The 21,024-nt window shown below is 39.3% G+C and overlaps 1 protein-coding gene across 5 annotated transcripts in view; it reads right to left on the minus strand.

The window, feature by feature from the left end:
* The window catches only part of lrrc45 (leucine rich repeat containing 45), a 36,191-nt gene that overhangs the window by 1,693 nt on the left and 13,474 nt on the right, over positions 1-21,024 (minus strand). For all 5 annotated transcript variants that reach the window (XM_061810089.1, XM_061810088.1, XM_061810087.1 and 2 more), the window contains exons 5-17: positions 20,846-21,024; positions 18,604-18,732; positions 16,521-16,633; positions 13,333-13,391; positions 13,171-13,248; positions 12,544-12,679; positions 12,345-12,422; positions 12,153-12,264; positions 11,992-12,062; positions 9,702-9,794; positions 7,370-7,462; positions 2,054-2,227; positions 1,378-1,525 (exon numbers count right to left, since the gene is read on the minus strand). In XM_061810089.1, coding sequence (XP_061666073.1) covers positions 1,378-1,525; positions 2,054-2,227; positions 7,370-7,462; positions 9,702-9,794; positions 11,992-12,062; positions 12,153-12,264; positions 12,345-12,422; positions 12,544-12,679; positions 13,171-13,248; positions 13,333-13,391; positions 16,521-16,633; positions 18,604-18,732; positions 20,846-21,024 — 1,463 coding nt within the window. The remainder of the gene's footprint in view (positions 1-1,377; positions 1,526-2,053; positions 2,228-7,369; positions 7,463-9,701; positions 9,795-11,991; positions 12,063-12,152; positions 12,265-12,344; positions 12,423-12,543; positions 12,680-13,170; positions 13,249-13,332; positions 13,392-16,520; positions 16,634-18,603; positions 18,733-20,845) is intronic.

Consider the following 21,024-nt stretch of genomic DNA (forward strand, 5'->3'; position numbering starts at 1 on the left):
GAAATTAGCCGCATCACCGCATAAACCGCTAGGTTGAAAGTGTGTCAAAAAAGTCATGGCTTTTAGGCACGGAAATTACTGTAAGCTTCTTCTGCGTCCAGATGTAAAAAGCAATTCTTCCTCGCTGCCTCGTGAGCGCAATCATATGGTAGCTTATGTGCAAGCTAAAACACGTGCTAGCATACTTGCCAATAGCGTAACCAGTGTGTTTAAGTGTACTTTATTGGACAAGTCACTCATTTGTACATGTTGGAACTCAGTGTGCACATAAGGTGCACGACATCGTAAGACCCCATGTCTAATGTGAGTCCATGTCTCTTTAGAATAGATTTTAAGACCTCTACTATTGTTAAAATATGGTACATTAAAAAAAAAAAAAAAAAAAAACTTAGAAGACCAAAATCCACAAAACTGTGGGGCTGCGAACAGTGAACAGCAAATGGGCAAGGGCTCGCTGTACATTTAAACAAAAAATTGTGGCCATAATTCAGAATGTTGACCCGATTGAGAACAACCAATGTGTTCTTCAAAATTGTTAGAAATCAGCTAGAAAAATATCTTCAACTATGAATTTGTTTACTAGTGTTATTACAATTACTGAAGATTTATCCAGTACGTGACAATGAACAAAAGTCTTAACATTTACAGCAAGTGTATACAATCAAATCCAATCATGAAGAAGAAAATACAGTGGAGCTCCGCACAGTCGCGGTTCAGCACCTGCATATGCATCAATTTTGGATTGGAATGCAAATATTAAAATCGATGTCAATGATCAACAGATCTTTGTTTTTCAAACTCCGGGCCAGTCCCTAACCCTCTACTATAACCTAAAAAGCAAACTGAGACTCTGCAGGCGCGGCATGTTGGTGAAGATGGAAAGCGTTAGCCTCACAGTTCTAAGGACCGGGGTTCAAATCTTGGCCCCGCTTGTATGGAGTTGGCATGTTCTCCCCATGAATGGCGTTTTTCTTCTGAGTACTCCGGTTCCCTCTCACATCTCTAAATTGCCCCTAGAGGTGATTGAGAGTGCAGCTGTTTGTTTGTATGTGCCCTGCGATTGGCTGGCAAACAGTTCAGGGTGTCCCCCGCCTCGTGCCCATTGACAGGTGGTATAGGCTCCAGCACTCCCGCAACCATTGTCAGGATACGCGGCTATGAAAATGGATGGATGGAGACTCTCCAGGTTTTGCCCAATATAAACTGTAGGTGTTTCTTCTTATGTCATTCTTTATGCTGTCGTACTAGAGTTGCTCCAACTATCGGAGACAAATTCCTTGTGTGTTTTTTACATACTAGACAAAATTAATATGATTCTGATTCACTGAACATTAGCATATGCATTAATATTAGGGAAAGAAAGAAAGTAGGAGGAACCTTTCATTTCTCTTTCAAGAGCACTGATCTTCTCTTTGAGTCCTCCTTGTGCAATCCTCTCAGCCTCCAAGTGGCCAATCTGTTCCTGTAGCCCCAACCTCACTCGACTCACTTCAGCCACCTTCTCCTGGTCCTTCCCTGACAATTCCTGCAAGACATGTTTACTATAATTTTTGTAAGCATTTTGAATACATTAAGTGCTTTGGCTGTTGCCATACACAGCTTGCAGTTATCTTCATGTAAAACTGTTTTTTTCGGAGGTGTTAGGTATTGTGTGTGTGGGTCTCAAACTCAAGGCCCGGGGGCCAGATCTGGTCTGCCACATGATTTTATGTGGCTCGCGAAGTACACAGTACATCTGTGTGGACTTCATGATTCTGGTGTAAATCTGCACCAAAATTTCAAATTGTCATAGAAATAACAAAATAAGCATTTTTGTGTTACCAAACATAAACAATTGTTTATAAAACCATTACCCTTGATTTCTGATTCCAAAACTGGTTCATAGATTTTGTGTGTAAATATGATGAGGCAATTAAAGTTTAGGCAATTAGAAGATCATTACGGCCCTCTGACGTAAACCGTAACTACAATGTGGTCCACGACAAAAATGAGTTTGGCACACCTGATATTATAATTTCATGTGTATAACAGACTGCTATTGGAATGTCCATACCTGCTGGAGCTCCTCTATTCTACGACGCAGGCAGTCTGTCTCAATGGTCAATTGAGAATTCTTGGCCTGCTGCTCAGAGACAATCTGTTTCTGTTGGGATAAGTGAAGCTGGACTTCTTGCATGGAGGAACGCACTGAGCGAAGTTTCTCCTCCAATGATAACACATGTTCGTGCTGCTCAGAGAAAATGACAGTGGTAGGAAAAGGGAAGAGTAGTACATCAGAAAAAGGTCTCTACCATAAGAAAATAACTACAATGAATGTCACCAGCACACATCTGTTATACAGCAATTTACACTTTAACATATACAGCACCGTTACCATGTTCATATTTGATACAGTTGACCAAAAAAAATGTAGAGAAAACTGTTCAGCAGCTGAAACCATCAATAAGTTGTCTTGACTTAATGCCACATGACTTTTTCAAAACTATTGTGAAATCAGTGCTAGATGATTTGGAACAAATAATCAACTCCTCACTTCAGCCTGGCAAGTTTCCTAAAGCTCTTAAAGTAGCTGTTGTTAAGTCTCTTTAAAAAAAACAGAGCACTGCACGATTCCATCTCAGCAAGCTATAGACCAATCACTAATCTCCCTTTCATAGCCAAGATTGTTGAGAAAGTTGTTTTTAATCAAAAATGCAATTTCTTGAATTTAAATTGACTTTTTTGACAAATTCCAATCGGGTTCCTGAACTCAACACAGTAGAGAATCTTCTTTTATCAAAGTGCTAAATGATATACAGGTAACACTGACTCAGAAAAGGGGTCAATCTCGGTTTTGTTGGATCTAAGTGCAGCTTTTGATATGGTAGATCATAATATACTGCTTTAAAGGTCGGAAATGTAAGTATGACTACACGGTCCTTAAATGGTTTAGGTCCTGTTTGGAGCAAAGGAGCTACTTTGTAACCATTGGAAGTGCACAATCTCAACAAATGGCAACGTCCTATGGGGTCCCTCAAGGGTCACTTCTTGGACCCCTCCTGTTCAGCCTATATATGCTACCTTTGGGTCAAATTCTTCAAAACTTTATTTTTGACCATAATAGCTATGCAGATGACACACTACAGTTCAATTAACGTATTGTGCCACTGTCTAAAGCAGCTAAATAACAGGATGAGCCACAATTTTCTTCAACTAAATGACAAAAAAACAGATAATTGTTTTTGCCAATAAAGAAAACAGGATCGCTGTTAGTAAATACCTGGACTCACTATCATTAAAAAAACAAAGACCAAGTCCAAAACCTTGGTGTTCTGATAGAGTCTGACATGTCTTTCAACAGTCATACAAAATCAATCACAAAAACTGATTTTTACCATCTGAAGAACATATCGAGAGTGAAGGCATGTATGTGTGAAGCAGACCAGCAGAAGCTCATCCATGGTTTTATGTAAAGTAGACTTGGCTACTGGAGTGGTCTTCTGACTGGACTCCCCAAAAAGAGCATTACTAAACACCTGCAGCTCATTCAAAATGCTGCAGCTCAGGTTCTGACCAGAACAAAGAGGTCAGAGCATATCACACCAATTCTAAAGTCCTTATACTGGCTTCCAATCAGCTTTAGACTAGATTTTCAAGTTCTTCTACTGGTCTATAAATCACAAAATAGTCTAGGTCCTGAATACATGAAACACAAATTCCTTGTGCGTTGTACAGACTTGGCCATTAAAGCTGATTCTGACTCTGAAATGCTTATGGAATACAAACCAAGTAGAGCGCTGAGATCAACTGACTCGGATCAAATAGTGGAGCGCAGAGTCCAAAGCAAACATGGTGAAGCAGCATTTAGTTATTATGCTGCACACAAATGGATCAATTGGCCAACAGATGTAATGTCACCCCCAAGAGTGAAAACTTTTTTTCCATGCTTTTTAGAGTATTTTCACTTTAAATAGTATTTATTGCATTGTACGCTGATTTTAATTGTACATTTCATTTTTTAATACAGTGAAGAGAACAAGTATTTGAACACCCTACTAGAAGTTCTCCCACTTAGAAATCATGGAGGGGTCTGAAATTTTCATCGTAGGTGCATGTCCACTGTGAGAGAGATGATCTAAAAAGGAATATCCAGAAATCACAATGTATGATTTTTTAACGATTTGTGTGATACAGCTGCAAATAAGTATTTGAATACCTGAGAAAAAAACAGTAGTCTTTGTTCACCAGGTTTGCACAGATTGCAGGAGGGATTTTGCCCCACTCCTTGCCAGTCTCCAGACTTCTTGTTCTTTATTTGTGAAATTATTCCAGCAAGTTAGGTGATAAACCGAACACTCCTCCACACAGATCTTCTCTAGATCAGACGGGTTGTCGCTGAGAAACACAGAGTTTTTCTATTGGGTTAAGGTCAGGAGACTGGGTAGGCGAAACTCGATCTGCTTCTTATGGAGCCAGTCTTTGGTTTTCGTGGCTGTGTGCTTCCGGTAATTGTCATGTTGAAAGACCCAGCCACGACCCATCTTCAATGTTCTGCCTAAGGGAAAGAGGTTGTTCCCCAAAATATCACAATACATGGCCACAGTCACCCTCTCCTTAATACAGTGCAGTCTTCCTGTCCCATGTACAGAAAATCACCCCCCAAAGCATGATACTACCACCTCCATGCTTCAGAGTAGGGATGGTGTTCTTGGGATGGAACTCATTATTCGTCTTCCTCCAAACATACTTTGTGGAATTATGACCATAAAGTTCAATTTTGGTCTCATATAATCACAAAACTTTCTCCAATGACTCATCTGTATCATCCAAATGGTCATTGACAAACTTAGTACAGGCCTTGCTATGTGCTGGTTTAAGCAGGGGAACCTTCCGTGCCACGCATGATTTCAAACCATGACGTCTTAGTGTATTACCAACAATCACCTTGAAAACGGTGGTCCCAGCTCTTTTCAGGTCATTGACCAAGTCCTGTCAGGTAGTCCTGGGCTGATTCGTCATCTTTCTAAGGATCACTGAGACCCCATGAGGTGATATCTTGCATGGGGCTCCACTCTGAATGAGAGTGACCATAATGTTTAGCTTCCATTTTCTCATGATTGCTCCAACAGTGGACCTTTTTTCACAAAGCTGCGTGGGTGTAACCTGCTTCTGCCTGGTGATACCTGGGATAGGCTGCAGCACTCCCCCGACCCTCGTGCGGCTAAGAAAATGGATGGATATATACAGTGAAGAAAACAAATATGTGAACACCCGACTATATTGTAAGTTCTCCCACTTAGAAATCATGGAGGGGTCTGAAATTTTCAGCGTAAGTGAATGTCCACTGTGAGAGGTAATCTAAAAAGAAAAATCCAGAAATCAAAATGTATGTTATACAGCTGCAGATAAGTATTTGAACATCTGAGAAAACCAATGTTAATACCTGCTACAGACGCCTTTGTTTGCAATTGCAGAGGTCAAACATTTCCTGTAGTTATTCACCAGGTTTGCACACACTGCAGGAGGGATTTTGGCTCACTCCTCCACACAGATCTTCTCTAGATCAGACAGGTTTCTGGGCTGTCGCTGAGAAACACGGAGTTTCACCTCCCTACAAAGGTTTTCCATTGTGTTTAGGTCTGGAAACTGGCTAGGCCACGCCAGAACCTTGATATGCTTCTTACAGAACCACTCCTTGTTTTTTCTGGCTGTGTGCCTTGGGTCATTGTCATGTTGAAAGACCCAGCCATAGATGGCGGGGTCATCCTCTCCTTAATAGAGTGCAGTCGTCCTGTCCCATGTGCAGAAAAACACGCCCACAGCATGATGCTACCACCCCCAGGCTTCACAGTAGGGATGGTGTTCTTGGGATGGAACTCATAATTCGTCTTCCTCCAAACACGGTTAGTGGAATTCTGGCCAAAAAGTTCAATTTTGGTCTCATCTGACGACAAAATTTTTTGCCATGACTCCTCTGTATCATCCAAATGGTCATTGGCAAATTTAAGACAGGCTTTGACATGTGATGGTTTAAGCAGAGGGACCTTACGTGCCATGCATGATTTCAAACCATGACGTCTTAGTGTATTACCAACTTGGAAACGGTGGTCCCAGCTCTTTTAAGATCATTGACCAAGTTCTGTCAGGTAGTCCTGGTATGATTCCTCACCTTTCTATGGATCATTGAGACCCCACGAGGTGATATCTTGGGCTCCACTCCGATTGAGATTGACCGTCATGTTTAGCTTCTTCTATTTTCTAATGATTGCTCCAACAGCAGACCTTTTTTCACAAAGTTGCTTGGCAATTTCTCCGTAGCTCTTTCCAGCCATGTGGGGTTGTACAATTTTGTCTCTGGTATCTTTGGACAGCTCTTTGGTCTTGGCCACGTTACAAGTTTGAGTCTTACTGATTGTATGAGGTGGACAGGTGTCTTTATGCAGCTAACGACCTCACACAGGTGCATCTGAATCAGGATAATACATGGAGTGAAGGTGGACCTTTAAAAGCGGACTAACAGGTCTTTGGGGGTCAGAATTGTAGCTTATAGACAGGTGTTCAAATACTTATTTGCAGCTGTATCACAGAAATAAATCATTAAAGAAAATCATAAATTGTGATATCTGGATTTTTCTTTTTAGATTATCTCTCTCACAGTGGACATGCACCTACGATGAAAATTTCAGACCCCTCCATGATTTGTAAGTGCGAGAACTTGCAATATAGCAGGGTGTTCTAATACTTATTTTCTACACTGTACTTATTTTCTTCACTGTATATTGTATATACATTTTGTTATTTTTGTTTTTTTCCCCCATCTCAATTTTTTTCATTTGCATTCAAATCCTTTTAATCATGTTTTAGCACGTTGAGTTACCTTGTGTATGAAATGTGCTATATAAATAAATTTGCTTTGCCAAGCTTATGCTGCGATTGGCTGGCAACCATTTCAGGGTGTACCCCACCACCTGCCCATTGACAGCTGGGATAGGTTCCAACCCTCCCGGTGACCCTTGTGAGGATAAGTGGTTAAGAAAATGGATGGGTGGATGGATGGATGATGCTTTCCTTATATCTAAATATATACTGTGTACATTTCAGAAAAGTTGTTCAACAAAAGAATGAAGTTTCAATACCAAGGTCAACAATTGTTTTCACTCTCTAAAAGATGATTCACAATTTTTTTTCTTCAGCACTGTTTATAAACAGCTCAATAGGGATACACACACACACACACACACACACACACACACACACACACACACACACACACACACACACACACACACACACACACACACACACACACACACACACACACACAAATAACTCAAGAGACTGGTTGATGAAGAACTATGATACCAAGGTAGTGTAAAGTTTTTGAACCAACCTCTTCCTGACGTGCTTGAGCACGAGCTTTACTGAGTTCCTCCTCTGCCTTGGATCTCTCTGCCACAACTGCTGCTTTGGCCTTGCTCAATTCCTAAAAGAGAGGCACAACACTGTTACGTGACTTTAGAACTAAAGTGCTTGGGAGATTCAATCAGCCATTCTTTCAGTTGGACATGCACACGCATATTCTGTAAATACCACTTCACAATAAGGATACCCTTTTCATGGTTTATATTTTATGTGCACATGTGTTTTATTTTGTAGCTTCTAGTAGTTTAATTCTTTAATTAACACTTTTGAAAGACATGCTTAAGAGCAACATTATAACCAAATAATTAACAGCACAAATGCCATGGTTGCCAAATAGTGAGTAATGAAATTTTTGAAGTGTGAAACATCTAATACTTCCACACTTGTCTGTTAGTCATTGCATGATTAAACAAGCGTTGAGATTTACTAGTATGGAAACATCAAGTAATTTATGTTTTCGACACAAGCATAGGCGGCACGGTGATCGATTGTTTAGCATATCTGCCTGACAGTTCTGAGAACCGGGGTTCAAATCCTGGTGGCAGCTGGGTGGTGTTTGCATGTTCTCATGCATGTGACTGCATGGGTCTTCTTTGGGTACTACGGTTTCCCTCATCCCAAATATTTGGGTGGTAGGTGAAATGAAGACTCAAAATTGCCCGTAGGCGTGAATATCTTTTTTTGTTCATCAGTGCCCTGCGATTCGTTGTTGACCAGTTCAGGATATATCCTGCCTCTCGCCCGAAGTTGGGTAGGCCCACAGAGGATACGCAGTACAGAAAATCGATGGATGGAGAAAAGCATAAGATACGAGTGATATTTATTCAGTTGTAACCAATTTGTAGAAGGTGAAAGACAACCTGTGAAAGACAACTCTAAGACCCTGCCACATTTATTAATAGATAAAACATTTTCAAATGGGACACTTATTGTGTGAAACATTTACCAAGTAGTTCCCAACACTGAAACTTCTCAGAGTACACATGCTATATCGTTATTGAAACATTATTAAGTGAGTATACAACAACAGAAAATTGTACTGGTGTTTATTTCATAGGCATAATAGATTCCCATCGTCCCATTTCTCCATTTTCAGGATCATTGGTGCAGATGGGTATATAAAGACAGACAGAACAAATAAAGGCTTGTCTATTTGATGGCAGAAATTGTATAATTCACTTGTGTATCCACTTTGAGTGACATTTTTCTTTGTTGGTGTGCTGTGAGACTTTTCAAATGTAATATATGTGTCTTGGTGCATTAAATTTTGGGAAACACTGAGAAATTGAACCTGAAAAAAAATGGGAGAAAAATCATGACAACTATTGTCGTAATTTGCATCACCAGTTACGAGTGCTGTAATTGATGTATGATGAAGAAGTTGCTTCAGTCTACATAGTAAAACAAAAAGGAACATGTACCGTACCAAGTTGTTCTTGTCGGCCTCTTTAGTGTGAAATGAAGGAATCTTTGTTCTACTAGAATTTTCCATCTGTACAGCCTGCCATAATGCATAGAGTACAATTGTATTCAACTTCATCTTGAAGCGTGGTCTGTGACCAGATGTTTAAAATGCAATTGTATGTAATTAGATGTCCCCCAGTTCTTGCTAAAAAATTTCCTCTTTTCCTGGAAAATATTGACCAGAACTGGATTGTTTTGCCACAAGAATCGATCAGTTGAATTTCATACTTCAGGAAATATTGAAGGGATTAGGTCATTCATGAAAATATTTTGGTACCAAGAGAGAAAAAAAAGAGCAGGTAGGCAGGATTTTTTTTTTTTTGCAAAGGTCCTTTCCATGATAATCTGCAAATATTATGCCCATATACTACCAATAAATATATTCAGTGTGTTAATGTAGCTTACATTTTAGCTATAAATTATATAAATGTTTATTTCTTCACATTTTCAACTTCCCAATAATGATTTAAAATCACTGATAGAAAAGAAACACTTGCCAAAAAAAATGTCTGTGTTCTTGTTTATTTATATCAGTTGTTTTCTGTTACTCCTTGTTGTTCCTCCTACTCCTAAACCACTGAAAAGAAAATAAATCAGTGAGCGATTCAGGGGACCGGGAGAACAGTCCTCAATTTGGTTTGTTGGAAGAACATATTTGTGGAATGATAATGTTATTGAAAAGTAATGTTTTAATGTTGTTGTATATCACTCTAAATAACAATGAACTGTTTTGTGATAGTCATTGTTAACTATGCCACACTTTATAGTAATACCTTTTTTTAACCCATTGACAAGTGATAATTAATCCTTAATAAAATTGAATTTAAAAGTCAAACCTCTTCCAGTTGAAGCCGTTGTCCTTCCAGTTTGAAGATACGTTCCTGTAGGGCTTTCTCTCTTTTCTCTAAATGCCGATTAACATGTTCAACCTAGACAGAGAGAATACTGTGAAAAGAGTGCTTACTTATTTAGACATTCAGGATCACCCACTTCCCCACCCTTTTTTGTTGCCTACTTCTTTGTAAGGGTGGTCAGTATATGGTACAAATTTGGTTTACCGTATGGATTTGCACTCCACTGACCAAACACAAACACCAGCTGGGTGCGGCGACGAGCCACCCTGGCCGTAGCTGTGATCGGTGTTGTTGTCACTCGCGGCTGAATTTGCTACATACTGTCAGGGAGACTGTTGTTAGTTAGAAGTGAGCCGCATATCATCTAAATATGGCTCAAAATGATTAGGTAATATTGTCCCGGTCACTTCACTCCATTGTGAGATATTCTCTTCTTCAAAAATAGCTTCCGTGTCAGAAGGGGCGTTGGAAAAATCTGAAAATATGTTATTCCTCTTCCATAGCAAGTGCCATTAAGTGTTTTCAATGGTGAATGTCCCAGTGTGACGTCTCATGATGACGTTGCAGGCAATATGGCTACCATTTCGAATGAGACTCCCGCAACTTCGCGTATGGATGACACACTCTCCGCTCATTTACTTTTTCGTATAGACATTGAAGTGAATAATGGTGTATGTATTTTTCATTACCATATCTATTTTAGAATGTTTATAGGCATGTCACTTGGGCTTTAAATTGTCTAGACAAAGTAATATCACAGCTTCACAGTAGGCATTCACATCATGTTTAAAAAATGCAAATGAATCAATATTTTACCACATCATGTAGGAGGAGGTCATAAGTACATCAACACACAGTTGAGGCCAGAAGTTTACATACACTGTGCAAAAACACTTCATTTTTTCCTCTTACTGTTTCACTGAAGCTCTCCTGTTTCAGGATAGCCAGGATCACCAAAATTATTTAATTTTGTCAAATGCTCCATAAATGAGAGAGAAAATTTATTTGAGAATTTTACATAATTATCTTTGAGCTCCAAAGTTTACATACATTTCCTTAGTATGGAGTATCCTTTCCTGCATGACTTACTTAGGTTGAACGTTTTGTGTAACCTTCCACAGGCTTCTGACAGTACTCATAGCTTATGTCTTGAGATGTTGCCTTAATATCTCCATTTAATGTTCTTTCTTCAAGATGCCATCTATTTTATGAATAGCTGCAGTTCCTGCTGGAGGAAAATAGCCCCACGCCATGATGCTGCTACCTCCATGCTTCACAGTTGTTATGGTGTTCTCAGGTCTTCAAGCTTCCGCCTTTTCCTCCAGATTTAACACTGGTCATTATGGCCAAACAGCTCCACTTTAGTTTCATCAGACCTCAGGACATGTCTTGAGAAGTTATGATCTTTGTCTTGGTGTCTTTTTTTTTTTTTTTTATTTCTTCAGGAGTAATGGCTTCATTCTCGGTGAGTGACCCTTCAGCCCATGTCGTTTCACAGTGGATAATAACACTTTCTTACCAGCTTCATCCAGCATCTTCTCATGGTCTTTAGCTTTTGTTCTAAGGTTGATTCGCACATATCGGACCAAAACACATTCATCTCTGGAAAAGAGACCATCTCCTTCCGGAGTGGTGTGATTGCTGGACATTAGCATGAAATTTATACTGTGTATAATTGTTTGAACAGATGAACGTAGTACCTTCAAGCTTTTGGAAATTCCACCCAAGGATGAGCCAGACTTGTGGATCGCCACGATTCTTTCTCTGATTTTCTCGTTGATTTGATTTTCCCATTACTTCAAACAAGGAAGCAGAGTGTTTGAGGTATGCCGTTAAATACATCCCCAGGTGTCCTGTCAATTAACTTATATGTTGTCAGTTAACCTATCCGGAACTTCCAAAGCCATGACCTCATCATCTGGGCCTGGCCATGTTTTTTTAAGCACAAGGCACTTTTTGTGTATGTAAACTTTTGACCGCGAAGAAAATAATATCAAATCCTCTAAGAAATTGTCTCTCTCCTTATTGTAGAATTTTAAACAATTCCATGTTTTTGGTGATCCTTACTGGCCTGAAACAGGAGAGTTTTTTTTCTAATTTGACGTCCGACAATCAGACAAAAGTTAAATGTGTGTTTTTGCACAGTGTATGTAAACTTCTGGCTTCAACTGTACTTCAAAAAAAGGGTGGCTAGGCAACAGACAGGTATCATATCATCATATCCAGCCATAGAGTAATAGAAATAAAATGTACTTTAAAATCAATTCTATACCTCCCTTTGTCGTAGATTATCCATTTCTTCAAGGCCTTGCTTGAACCTTCGCTTCTCAATTTCCAAGCGGTCTGCGAGACGACAAGATGGAAAGCATATTTCCGGATTCTGTGTTGGAAATAAAATGAAAGTGGTGATATAAATTGGCCACAGTTTGTTGCCTTCTGCCTGTGCTAGTTTAAGCTTCAATTCAGCTGTGCTGTTGGTCAGTTCCTGCTTTAGCTCAAAAAGCTGCTGCTGCTGGGACTTGCACTTGCGCTCCACCTCCTCCACCTAACAGATACAATAAGAGTTGGAGCGATTTATGGATAATCATCTAAACACATGAATAAGTAAAGATACAATTTCAGTACTTTATTTTTGAGTTGGAGATTGGTGTCTGTCAAGTTTTGGATGTCTCTGAGAAGCTTTCCTTCTCTGGAGACATTGTCCTAAAGGAGCAAACAAATACAACAACTTTAAAATGATGTGAAAAGTATTAATATCACAGCATCAATTATTTGCTTTTTTGACTCTATCAAGACATGCTTCTTGTCTGGTATTTCTTTGTACCTCGTGTTCTTTTTTCCTTTCTCTGCTGTGTGCCTCCATATGTTGCTCCTTCTCAACCTTAAGTCTTGCTATCAGCTCAGCCAGGCTGTGATTTTTCTGCTCAGATAGTGCAAGGGCAGCCTCGGTCATCTGCAATCTGCAAACCATATGGAATTATGCAGTGCTTGTTGCAGGTGGCACCTTAATTATACTGAGATACTAGAAGGCCCTCCATGTATTATACTACAGAATCAGGGAATGTTGTAATATGGACAAAGACATTCTCTCAACTTGGACCTTTGGTATACAGTAAATAAGAGTATGAATGGTTGCTTGTCCATATGTGCCTTGTGATCAACTCGTGACAAGTCTAGGTTGTCCCCGTCTCTTGCTCAAAAGTCAACTGGGATAGGCTCCAGCGCCCGCGTGATGTAGACGTGGTAAGCTATCGAAAATCGATGGATGATGTGTCGGTCAGAAACCTTAATAGCAGCCTTGACTAAATACGCTTATAGCATGCATCACAACCTTGTATATGCCTAAAAACACAAATAGACGGTTATTCTCCATACCAACCTTTCCCAGACTTAGGGGACACACATAGACCCTTGCTTTGAATAGTGAACTTGGAATCAAATAAATGATTACTTGGCAGTGAGCGAATTGACAGTTGACTTCCTCTCATCTAAAGCTTCCTGGAGTTGACTGATACGTATGGAAGTACACCTAAAAAACATAAGTTTGTCAAAGAAACAACAATTCACCAATTCAATTGATAATAATCACGTAAATTTATGTATATGTGCTCACCGACTTGACTGTCCCATCTCCTCTCTCTGCCTGTCGATGGTCACCATCAAGTTTTGAAACTGAAAAAGTTTAGAAGCAATACAATGGGGGGGGAATATATATATGTTGCTAAACTTCAATTCATCCATTTTCTCTACTGCTTCAACCTTGAAAACAAAAAACTATCTGAAGAAGCAAGATGGAACCAATGGCACACAACAAATATATTGCTAAAACAATTTTAAAAAATTACTCATGCAATGACCATTTAAGAAATCAAATTTGTTTTTTTTTTTTTTTTAATTAAGATGTGCAGTGGGTACAAAAAGTCTACACACCCTTGTTCAAAGGGCAGGTTTTTGATATGTTACAAAAATGAGATCAAAATAAATCATTTCAAATCTGTTTCCACCAATAATGTGACTGAAAGGAACTAACTAACTGATTGTATGGGGGGGACAGGTATCTTTTATGCAGCTAACGACCTCACACAGGTGCATCTGATTCAGGATAATACATGGAGTGGAGGTGGACTTTTAAAGGCAGACTAACTGATAGCTGATAGACAAGTGTTCAAATACTTTTTTACAGCTGTATAACACAAACAAATTGTTAAAAAAAAAAATCATACATTATGATTTCTGGATTTTTCTTTTTAGATTATCTCTCTCACAGTGGACATGCACCTACGATAAAAATTTCAGACCCCTCCATGATTTCTAAGTGGGAGAACTTGCAATATAGCAGGGTGTTCAAATACTCATTTTCTTCACTGCATGAATCACAGCATCACCAAAATAATATTTCTATACACTGACAATTACATCCAGATCTGATCCCAGATCCACATCTGTAAGTAACTTAAAGTTTTCATTGGTAGATCCTTCCATTCTTCCATTTTCTTCTGCTTATATTAGGTCAGATCGTGAGAGCAGTAACTTAAGCATGGAAGCCCAGACTTCCCTCTCCCCAGCCACGTCCTCCAGCTCTTCTGAGAGTATATTTTTTTTTTTGCATTTTATATTCCAGATAGAAATAAACCATTAGATAGTCCTACGTCGTACTCAGAAAATAAGATTACATTTTTGATCAACTTTGGACATAGCCAATAGCATTCATATAGCTTACATAGCTTTCCCATAGCATTCCAAGACCATTTAAAATGTGTACTCTCAGATTTTCCACTGGATGTACAAGTGGTCCTTTAATCAAACTGTCATGAATCATAAGTAAATTGATATATAACACGTCTTCATCCAAACAAACAACTTTGTATCTATTATCTAGTATCTACAGTATATTATGCAGACATGTTGATCATGATCCAAGTTCATTCTGATACGCTCCATTTTTTGTTCAACCTTTTCAAACTCACGACAACGCTGGCATTCCGCCACAGTTGGCATTAGGCCAAAGAGAACATGAACAACACTTACGAAACAAGCCTGTCTGGAACATCTCTGTGATTGTTGTGCTCCTCCGTTAGTGTCACGCCCCATCTCCAACACGTCAAGTTCCGCCAGTGTGTATTCTGGCTCAAATGCATAGGCTTGAACATTGTACATTGTTATTTTTGTTTTGTTTGCTCAACGGAAGGAGTAGTAATAACATGGAGCATCAAGTCGCTGTTATACTCGCTTTATTGGCTCTTAGCACACAAAACTTCCCGGTCGCCATTAATCAAACTTTCTTTTTCTCTCACGCTCGCCTCTCACCAAAACGCATGCGAAGTCCGTCTCATCACTCACACATCAACACACATGCCCACCTGCACCAAGCACCCAAACTGTATGGTTTCGTGATATCCCTAGTAAACACCATCTTCTTCAGGGAACGTTTTTGAATGCTATTCACCACACAAGATGGGATATACACTGTGTATCAGGGGTGCTCAATGTCGAGCACACGCACATAAAGGCGCGTTCTAGCTAGCTGGCCTCCTATTTACAGCAGTTGTCACCCCCCCACCCCCCTGGGTCGATTGCGAGAGGGTGGCTGCTTGAGTAGATCTTGGGGTAAAAAAGTCTGGCCATCCCTGCAGTATATTCTCCACATGTAAACCAACTCCTCAGAAAAGCATCAAACAAATCTCCGGAGTCTATATAATGGGATTATTCTTCATCGTCAGCACCACGCCTCCTCTCCAACACGTCAAGTTCCGCCTGTGCGTATTCTGGCTCAAACGCTTAGGCTTGAACATTGTACATTAAGGTATTTTGTTTTATTTGTTTGTAATTAATTTTCACAAAAATCAGCCACACAATGCCAGAAAGTGGACGTTCTCTGTTCGATGAAACGTATCCACGAGCAATGGGGGGTCAGAACAGGAAGCACTGCAGGCGTGGCAAATGTTGATTGGCTGTCAGTTTTCCAGCTGGGCTCATTAGAATGTCTGAGCAAGAGAGGAATTTTGAAAATAGTTTTCTAATTTAGAGATAAAATTAAAGGGAAAAAAAAACCAACTGAGATAATGTGATGACACAAGTGGGCAATCGTCTTATAACTGGGATGTGGAAATTGTTTTGTATTCTTCTCCTAATACAATTGAAAAATAAGACTCCTCTCATGCTCTGGAAGCTCTCTGGTTTATTCTATAAGATGTGACAGCAAAAACACATCATGTAAAGAACATCTGAAATGTATTTGAGATTAATCAGAGGCAATTTAAATGGTGCAATGTGTGAGATAACTCCGTTTGAAAAGTGACTGAATACAGCCGCATCCCAGTTATGAGGGTGTGAACACTTGTGCAACCACATTATCTCAGTTGTTCTACTTTCCCTCTTGAAAGAATTAAAAAAAGAAATCAATTGTCCTGTAGTTAAGTGAAAATGTTTTGAAAAAAAAAAGTTTTGGAATGATTGATCTTTGTAATTGTTTTATATAACAAAAACCTGGATTTTGAAGATGCATGTTGGACTTTTTATTATAGTCATTGCATTTTGTTTGCCATATATTTAGGGGATTGAATGCTAAAACGCTAAGAGATATACGCATTTTAGGTGGCGATGGTGGTTTACTTTACACATTGTAATTATGACCCAAAGCCAAAATGAAAAATAAAGTCATTAATATGTAACTACTATTGATCGCGGTTTTCAGGCTCAGTTTGGAATTACAATTCTATGTCAGTATTTACATTATTGACTCAAATTTACCATATCAGAGTTACAATGCAACCACATGTATGAAGTCCTCAGCTATTGTACCTGACGACCCTTCTCCTGCTTCAAGTTTTGAATCTCTTTCGTGAGGACCTGTGTTCTGCTGCGGCTTTCCCTCAAGGTGGACTGTCGATCTGTGTTGCATCCTACAATATGCTCTGAAAGGATTAGACAACAGGAAGTTTGAGTTAAAAGTGTCATTAAGGTGACCGCTTGATTAGCTCTTTGATACAGTTTTTGGTCAAACAAATTGAGCAAATGTCAGGGTAGCTGAGTTTAAAAGCTGAAAAGGGCATTAACAGGTGTGCATGAAAAAAGATTTTGAGTATCATCTAGAGATTTTCATACAATACTGAGAAAATAGAGACTAAGACTTAGCGTTGTATATGAACATACTCCCAGCACGGTGACTTCTGAAGAGACATCACAATCATGCCATCTACAGATTACAGGAAATTACTGTAATTTTCTCGAAAATAATGCAAAATTTTTCCCAAAAATATTTTAATAATTTTCAAAAAGTCAATAGAGCGCATTATATTTAGGAATGGATGAAAAATAAAAAATACAATCACATTATATAGTCAATACAGGTACATAGAGTGGTTAAAAACAAGGTATACATATAAATTTCAATATTATATTCGATGTCTTATGTTACACATTTATATATATTATTTCGGTAATGTGCGCCACCAACCTGAACTCTGACCTTCTTGGGGGGGGGGCTTTGCATTTTACGACCGTTAGCGTCAGGAAGGGCATCCGGCGTAAAAAATGTGTGCGTTCATCTGAGATGACAAGGTGTGCAGCTGCTTTTAAAAAGAAATGTGTCATCGCTCCGGCCGATCACACAACCAAACCGGAAGCAAAACAACGTGATCTGAAACCACGTAGTATGATCGTACGATCATTTGGGAAAAAAAATAGCGCACACAATTGAAATGCTCTTGTTTTTAAAAGTGCCCATTACGCTATTTTCTATGTAGTTTGAGGTCTCATATTGATAGCAACCTGACGCTATGAAGATTGTAGCCGAAAGGGGGCAGGAGTCTGCGCTGTTAGGACGGTGGACCTTCCCCTGAAAGCGCTGACAATAATGAGGGATAAAGGGAACCAAGACGACTTAGCATTCAAAAAATGTTTCCTCACAAAAGCCATGGATGGCACAGAGGATGACATGCTGTGGCAGGAAGATGGGATCACTATTAATGAATGCAGGAGGCATCAGAACTGGACCAAGTCATCCATGCTTTGACAGTGATGCACAAAGGTAGCATGGATATTTTTCAGATTGGAGATGAGTCTGATGCTTCTTTTGAAGTCTTGGCCAAGGATGTGTAATGTAGTGGGTAAACCTCACTATGCACAAATGTTTTATGCACAAATATGTGATGGAAATCTTTTTTAAAGTTAAACAGTGTAAAATAGTTTAAGACTGTAATATATGTAATCAACAGTATGAATAAAATGTAATGCCATCGTTGAGCATTTATTTTAGTTGGTTGAGGGATTCTGTTCTCACAATGGATAGGTTTCCAATGACGTCACCACCATCCTGAGCCAATCGGATAAATTAACGATAGAAAAAAACTTCTCACTTCACCTATCAACTGTGTTCTCTGCCCTCTATGACACACAAGATGGTGTAGTTGGAAACCTATCCATTGCAGGGACCAGGACAAGCATGTCCTGTGGCCTGACCTGAGATATATATTACCACTGCATCAGTACATGCACAAAGATTATTATTAATGATTGTTGTACAGACAATTTTTTGAAAAACAATACAAGTACAAACAATAAAAGTATAAACCTAGCAAAATAGAAATACAGATAATTCCTAATATTTTGAGCACATGGATAGCAGCAAATTGATGGTGCGCTTTGTTCATTAGTAGAAGCATTTTCCTGATTTTTTAGGTCAACTTTGGGGATGCGCATTATACTTCAGAACGCATTATCCTCGAGAAATTACAGTACGTGTTTTACACTGAGAACACATTCACTGCTCAAGAAGGTACACTAAGCTTTAGATGATGATTCTAAAGGAAAACTGTGCTTTGGGGTGCATTAAAATTACCCCACTGTGGAGGAAAAAACAAAAAACAAGTCCATGCAGAAATACCAAGTGCTTTGAGTGTGTCGCTGGGTATGTTGTTTCCTGCCAGCTCTAATTGCTGGACATTGTGGTTGTTTTGCAGAGCTTCCAGGAGACACCTGCCACCCAGGAGACCAATGTTGTTCCACCTCAGATCTGTCAATAATCAGAGCCAAAAATAAATTAAGTGCACAAATGGGGTGTCCAGATTAGTTAAAGATGCACTTGAAGGGGGCATATTATGGGAAATTGACTTCAATGTTTTTATTCAAGTTGGGTCACTGGAGTGCCTGCCACACTCCACCCATTCAGTGTGAAATCATACAACCAAGTAAATGAAATCATGCGGTTCTGCACTCAACCCCCTTTTACATGGACAGAAACTTTTTCTAGTATTTGGGACGTAATATTTGCTCTATTGTGCCTCAGTAAATTTTCAAAATGTGAATTAAAATGGTACATGCATTCTTGAGTTCCAAATGTTTTTCTGCCTTAATTTCAATTTCTCAAGCTTGTCTAGCTCACTAGTGAAGATATCCGCCTTCTCTTTCCACTCCTGAACCAGTGCTGTCAACATAACTAACGTGCAAGAGGCTCTTCTACAGAGAGGCAACCAATCAGTGGAAAGGGGGCAGTCTGAGACAAAACCAGACAAAGGAGATACAAAACTGCGTCAAACAGAAGTAGCTGTCACAGACCCTTATCTGGACACTTGGACACTTGTGTGATATAATTTTTAACACTTTTTTACTAAGTCTATGTTATAGAGTCAGTCTATGGCAGTCTAAATAGTCAAACTATGGAACTTTTAATATACTGTAATAACCACCAGCACACAAACCCTGTGTTTTTCCACCGATGACTTGACAGATAGGCTGGCCAATGTCCTACCTAGTCTAGAGTGAAAGAACTACATTAGCACAGAGAACAAAGCGCGTCATGTTAAAGCCTGAAGGCAACCGAAGGTGCAATAATAACACATATTTGCATTAGTTAACAGTGTTATCACCATTGGCTATTGACTGTAGGTAGCGGTATTAACTGAGAAAAGTAATTGGGTCGCTTGGTGATAATACAGTACACAACTTTGATAATGCAATGGGTCTATGAGTACTCACTGAGATAACAGCATGACTGCCAATTTAAACATAAGCAGGTAATATGTTGTATCTTCTTCTTTTCCTTTCGGCTTGTCCCGTTAGGGGTCGCCACTGCGTGTCATCTTTTTCCATCTTAGCCTATCTTCTGCATCTTCCTCTCTCACCCCAACTGCCCTCATGTCTTCCCTCACCACATCCATAAACTCTCGCTCTTTTGCCTGGCAGATCCATCCTCAGCACACTTCCATAACTATGTTTATAATTCGTGATGTAATATACAAAATTAAAGGAGACGTGTATTTTTTTAACTACTTCAAAGTCCCAATGTGTCTGAACAACACGTCTGTGATTGGCTTTTGTCAAAATTACAACATATCCTCAATTTTGACCATGGCTAAAATTAGCCTGTTTTGAGGGGGCACTCCTATTTCAGGGAAATTGGCACAACCTACTACCTGTAATGCACGGCCAATCCTGAATACAGCTTTCAGTACTGTGATGACAAGTGACGGAGGTTAGCTGGCTACTTGATCGGCACAGAGTCTAAAAGAGTGTGAACTCCATGCAAGCCCCCAGAAAGATAGCATCTTTATTTTCAATTGTGGACTCAGCACAACATCATTAATTCACTGACTTATGATGGATGTGTGGGTATACCAGAGACTTCTTGTATTCAAACCACTAAGTGCAGTCATCACTTTCACAGAATATGTCCCTTCTAAAGCAGCATGAACATTGTTTAACTCAATGTACCGTATTTTCCGCACGAAAAGGCGCACCTTCAATGAACGGTCCATTTTAAAACTTTTTTCATATATAAGGCACACCGCATTGAAAGGTGCATGGAATAGACGCTACAGAAGAGACTGGGGTTACGTTATGGATCCATTAGATGGAGCTGCGCTAGAGGCTATATATTGATTCAAATATAAGGCACACCAGATTATAAGGTGCACTATCGGCTTTTGAGAAAATTAAAGGCTTTTAGCTGCGGTTTATAGTGCGGAAAATATGGTTAGATTTATAATGTAACTTGCATGGACATAATAGCAGTATGTATGTTACATCAACATCATCATCAAAATAAGAAAGAAAGGAGTTACTTGAGACTTTTTTAGAATTCTGTATAGTATGATCATGTATTTTTTAAAGCTTTGTGTGTGATTCACCGAGTACTTTGAGGCTGCTGTTGCGTTTAAGAGTCTCAGAAAGCGGCATCATTCCATGATGGTTGATCTGATTGTTACGCAGGTCAAGATGCGTAAGCACACTGTTGGAACTCAGACCCTCACAAAAGATAGTGAAGGTTTCATCCCACACTCCGAGTGCATTCCAGTCTAGCACTAAC

This window comes from Syngnathoides biaculeatus, chromosome 22, assembly GCF_019802595.1.
Source record: "Syngnathoides biaculeatus isolate LvHL_M chromosome 22, ASM1980259v1, whole genome shotgun sequence".
NCBI classification, from domain to species: Eukaryota; Metazoa; Chordata; class Actinopteri; order Syngnathiformes; family Syngnathidae; genus Syngnathoides; species Syngnathoides biaculeatus.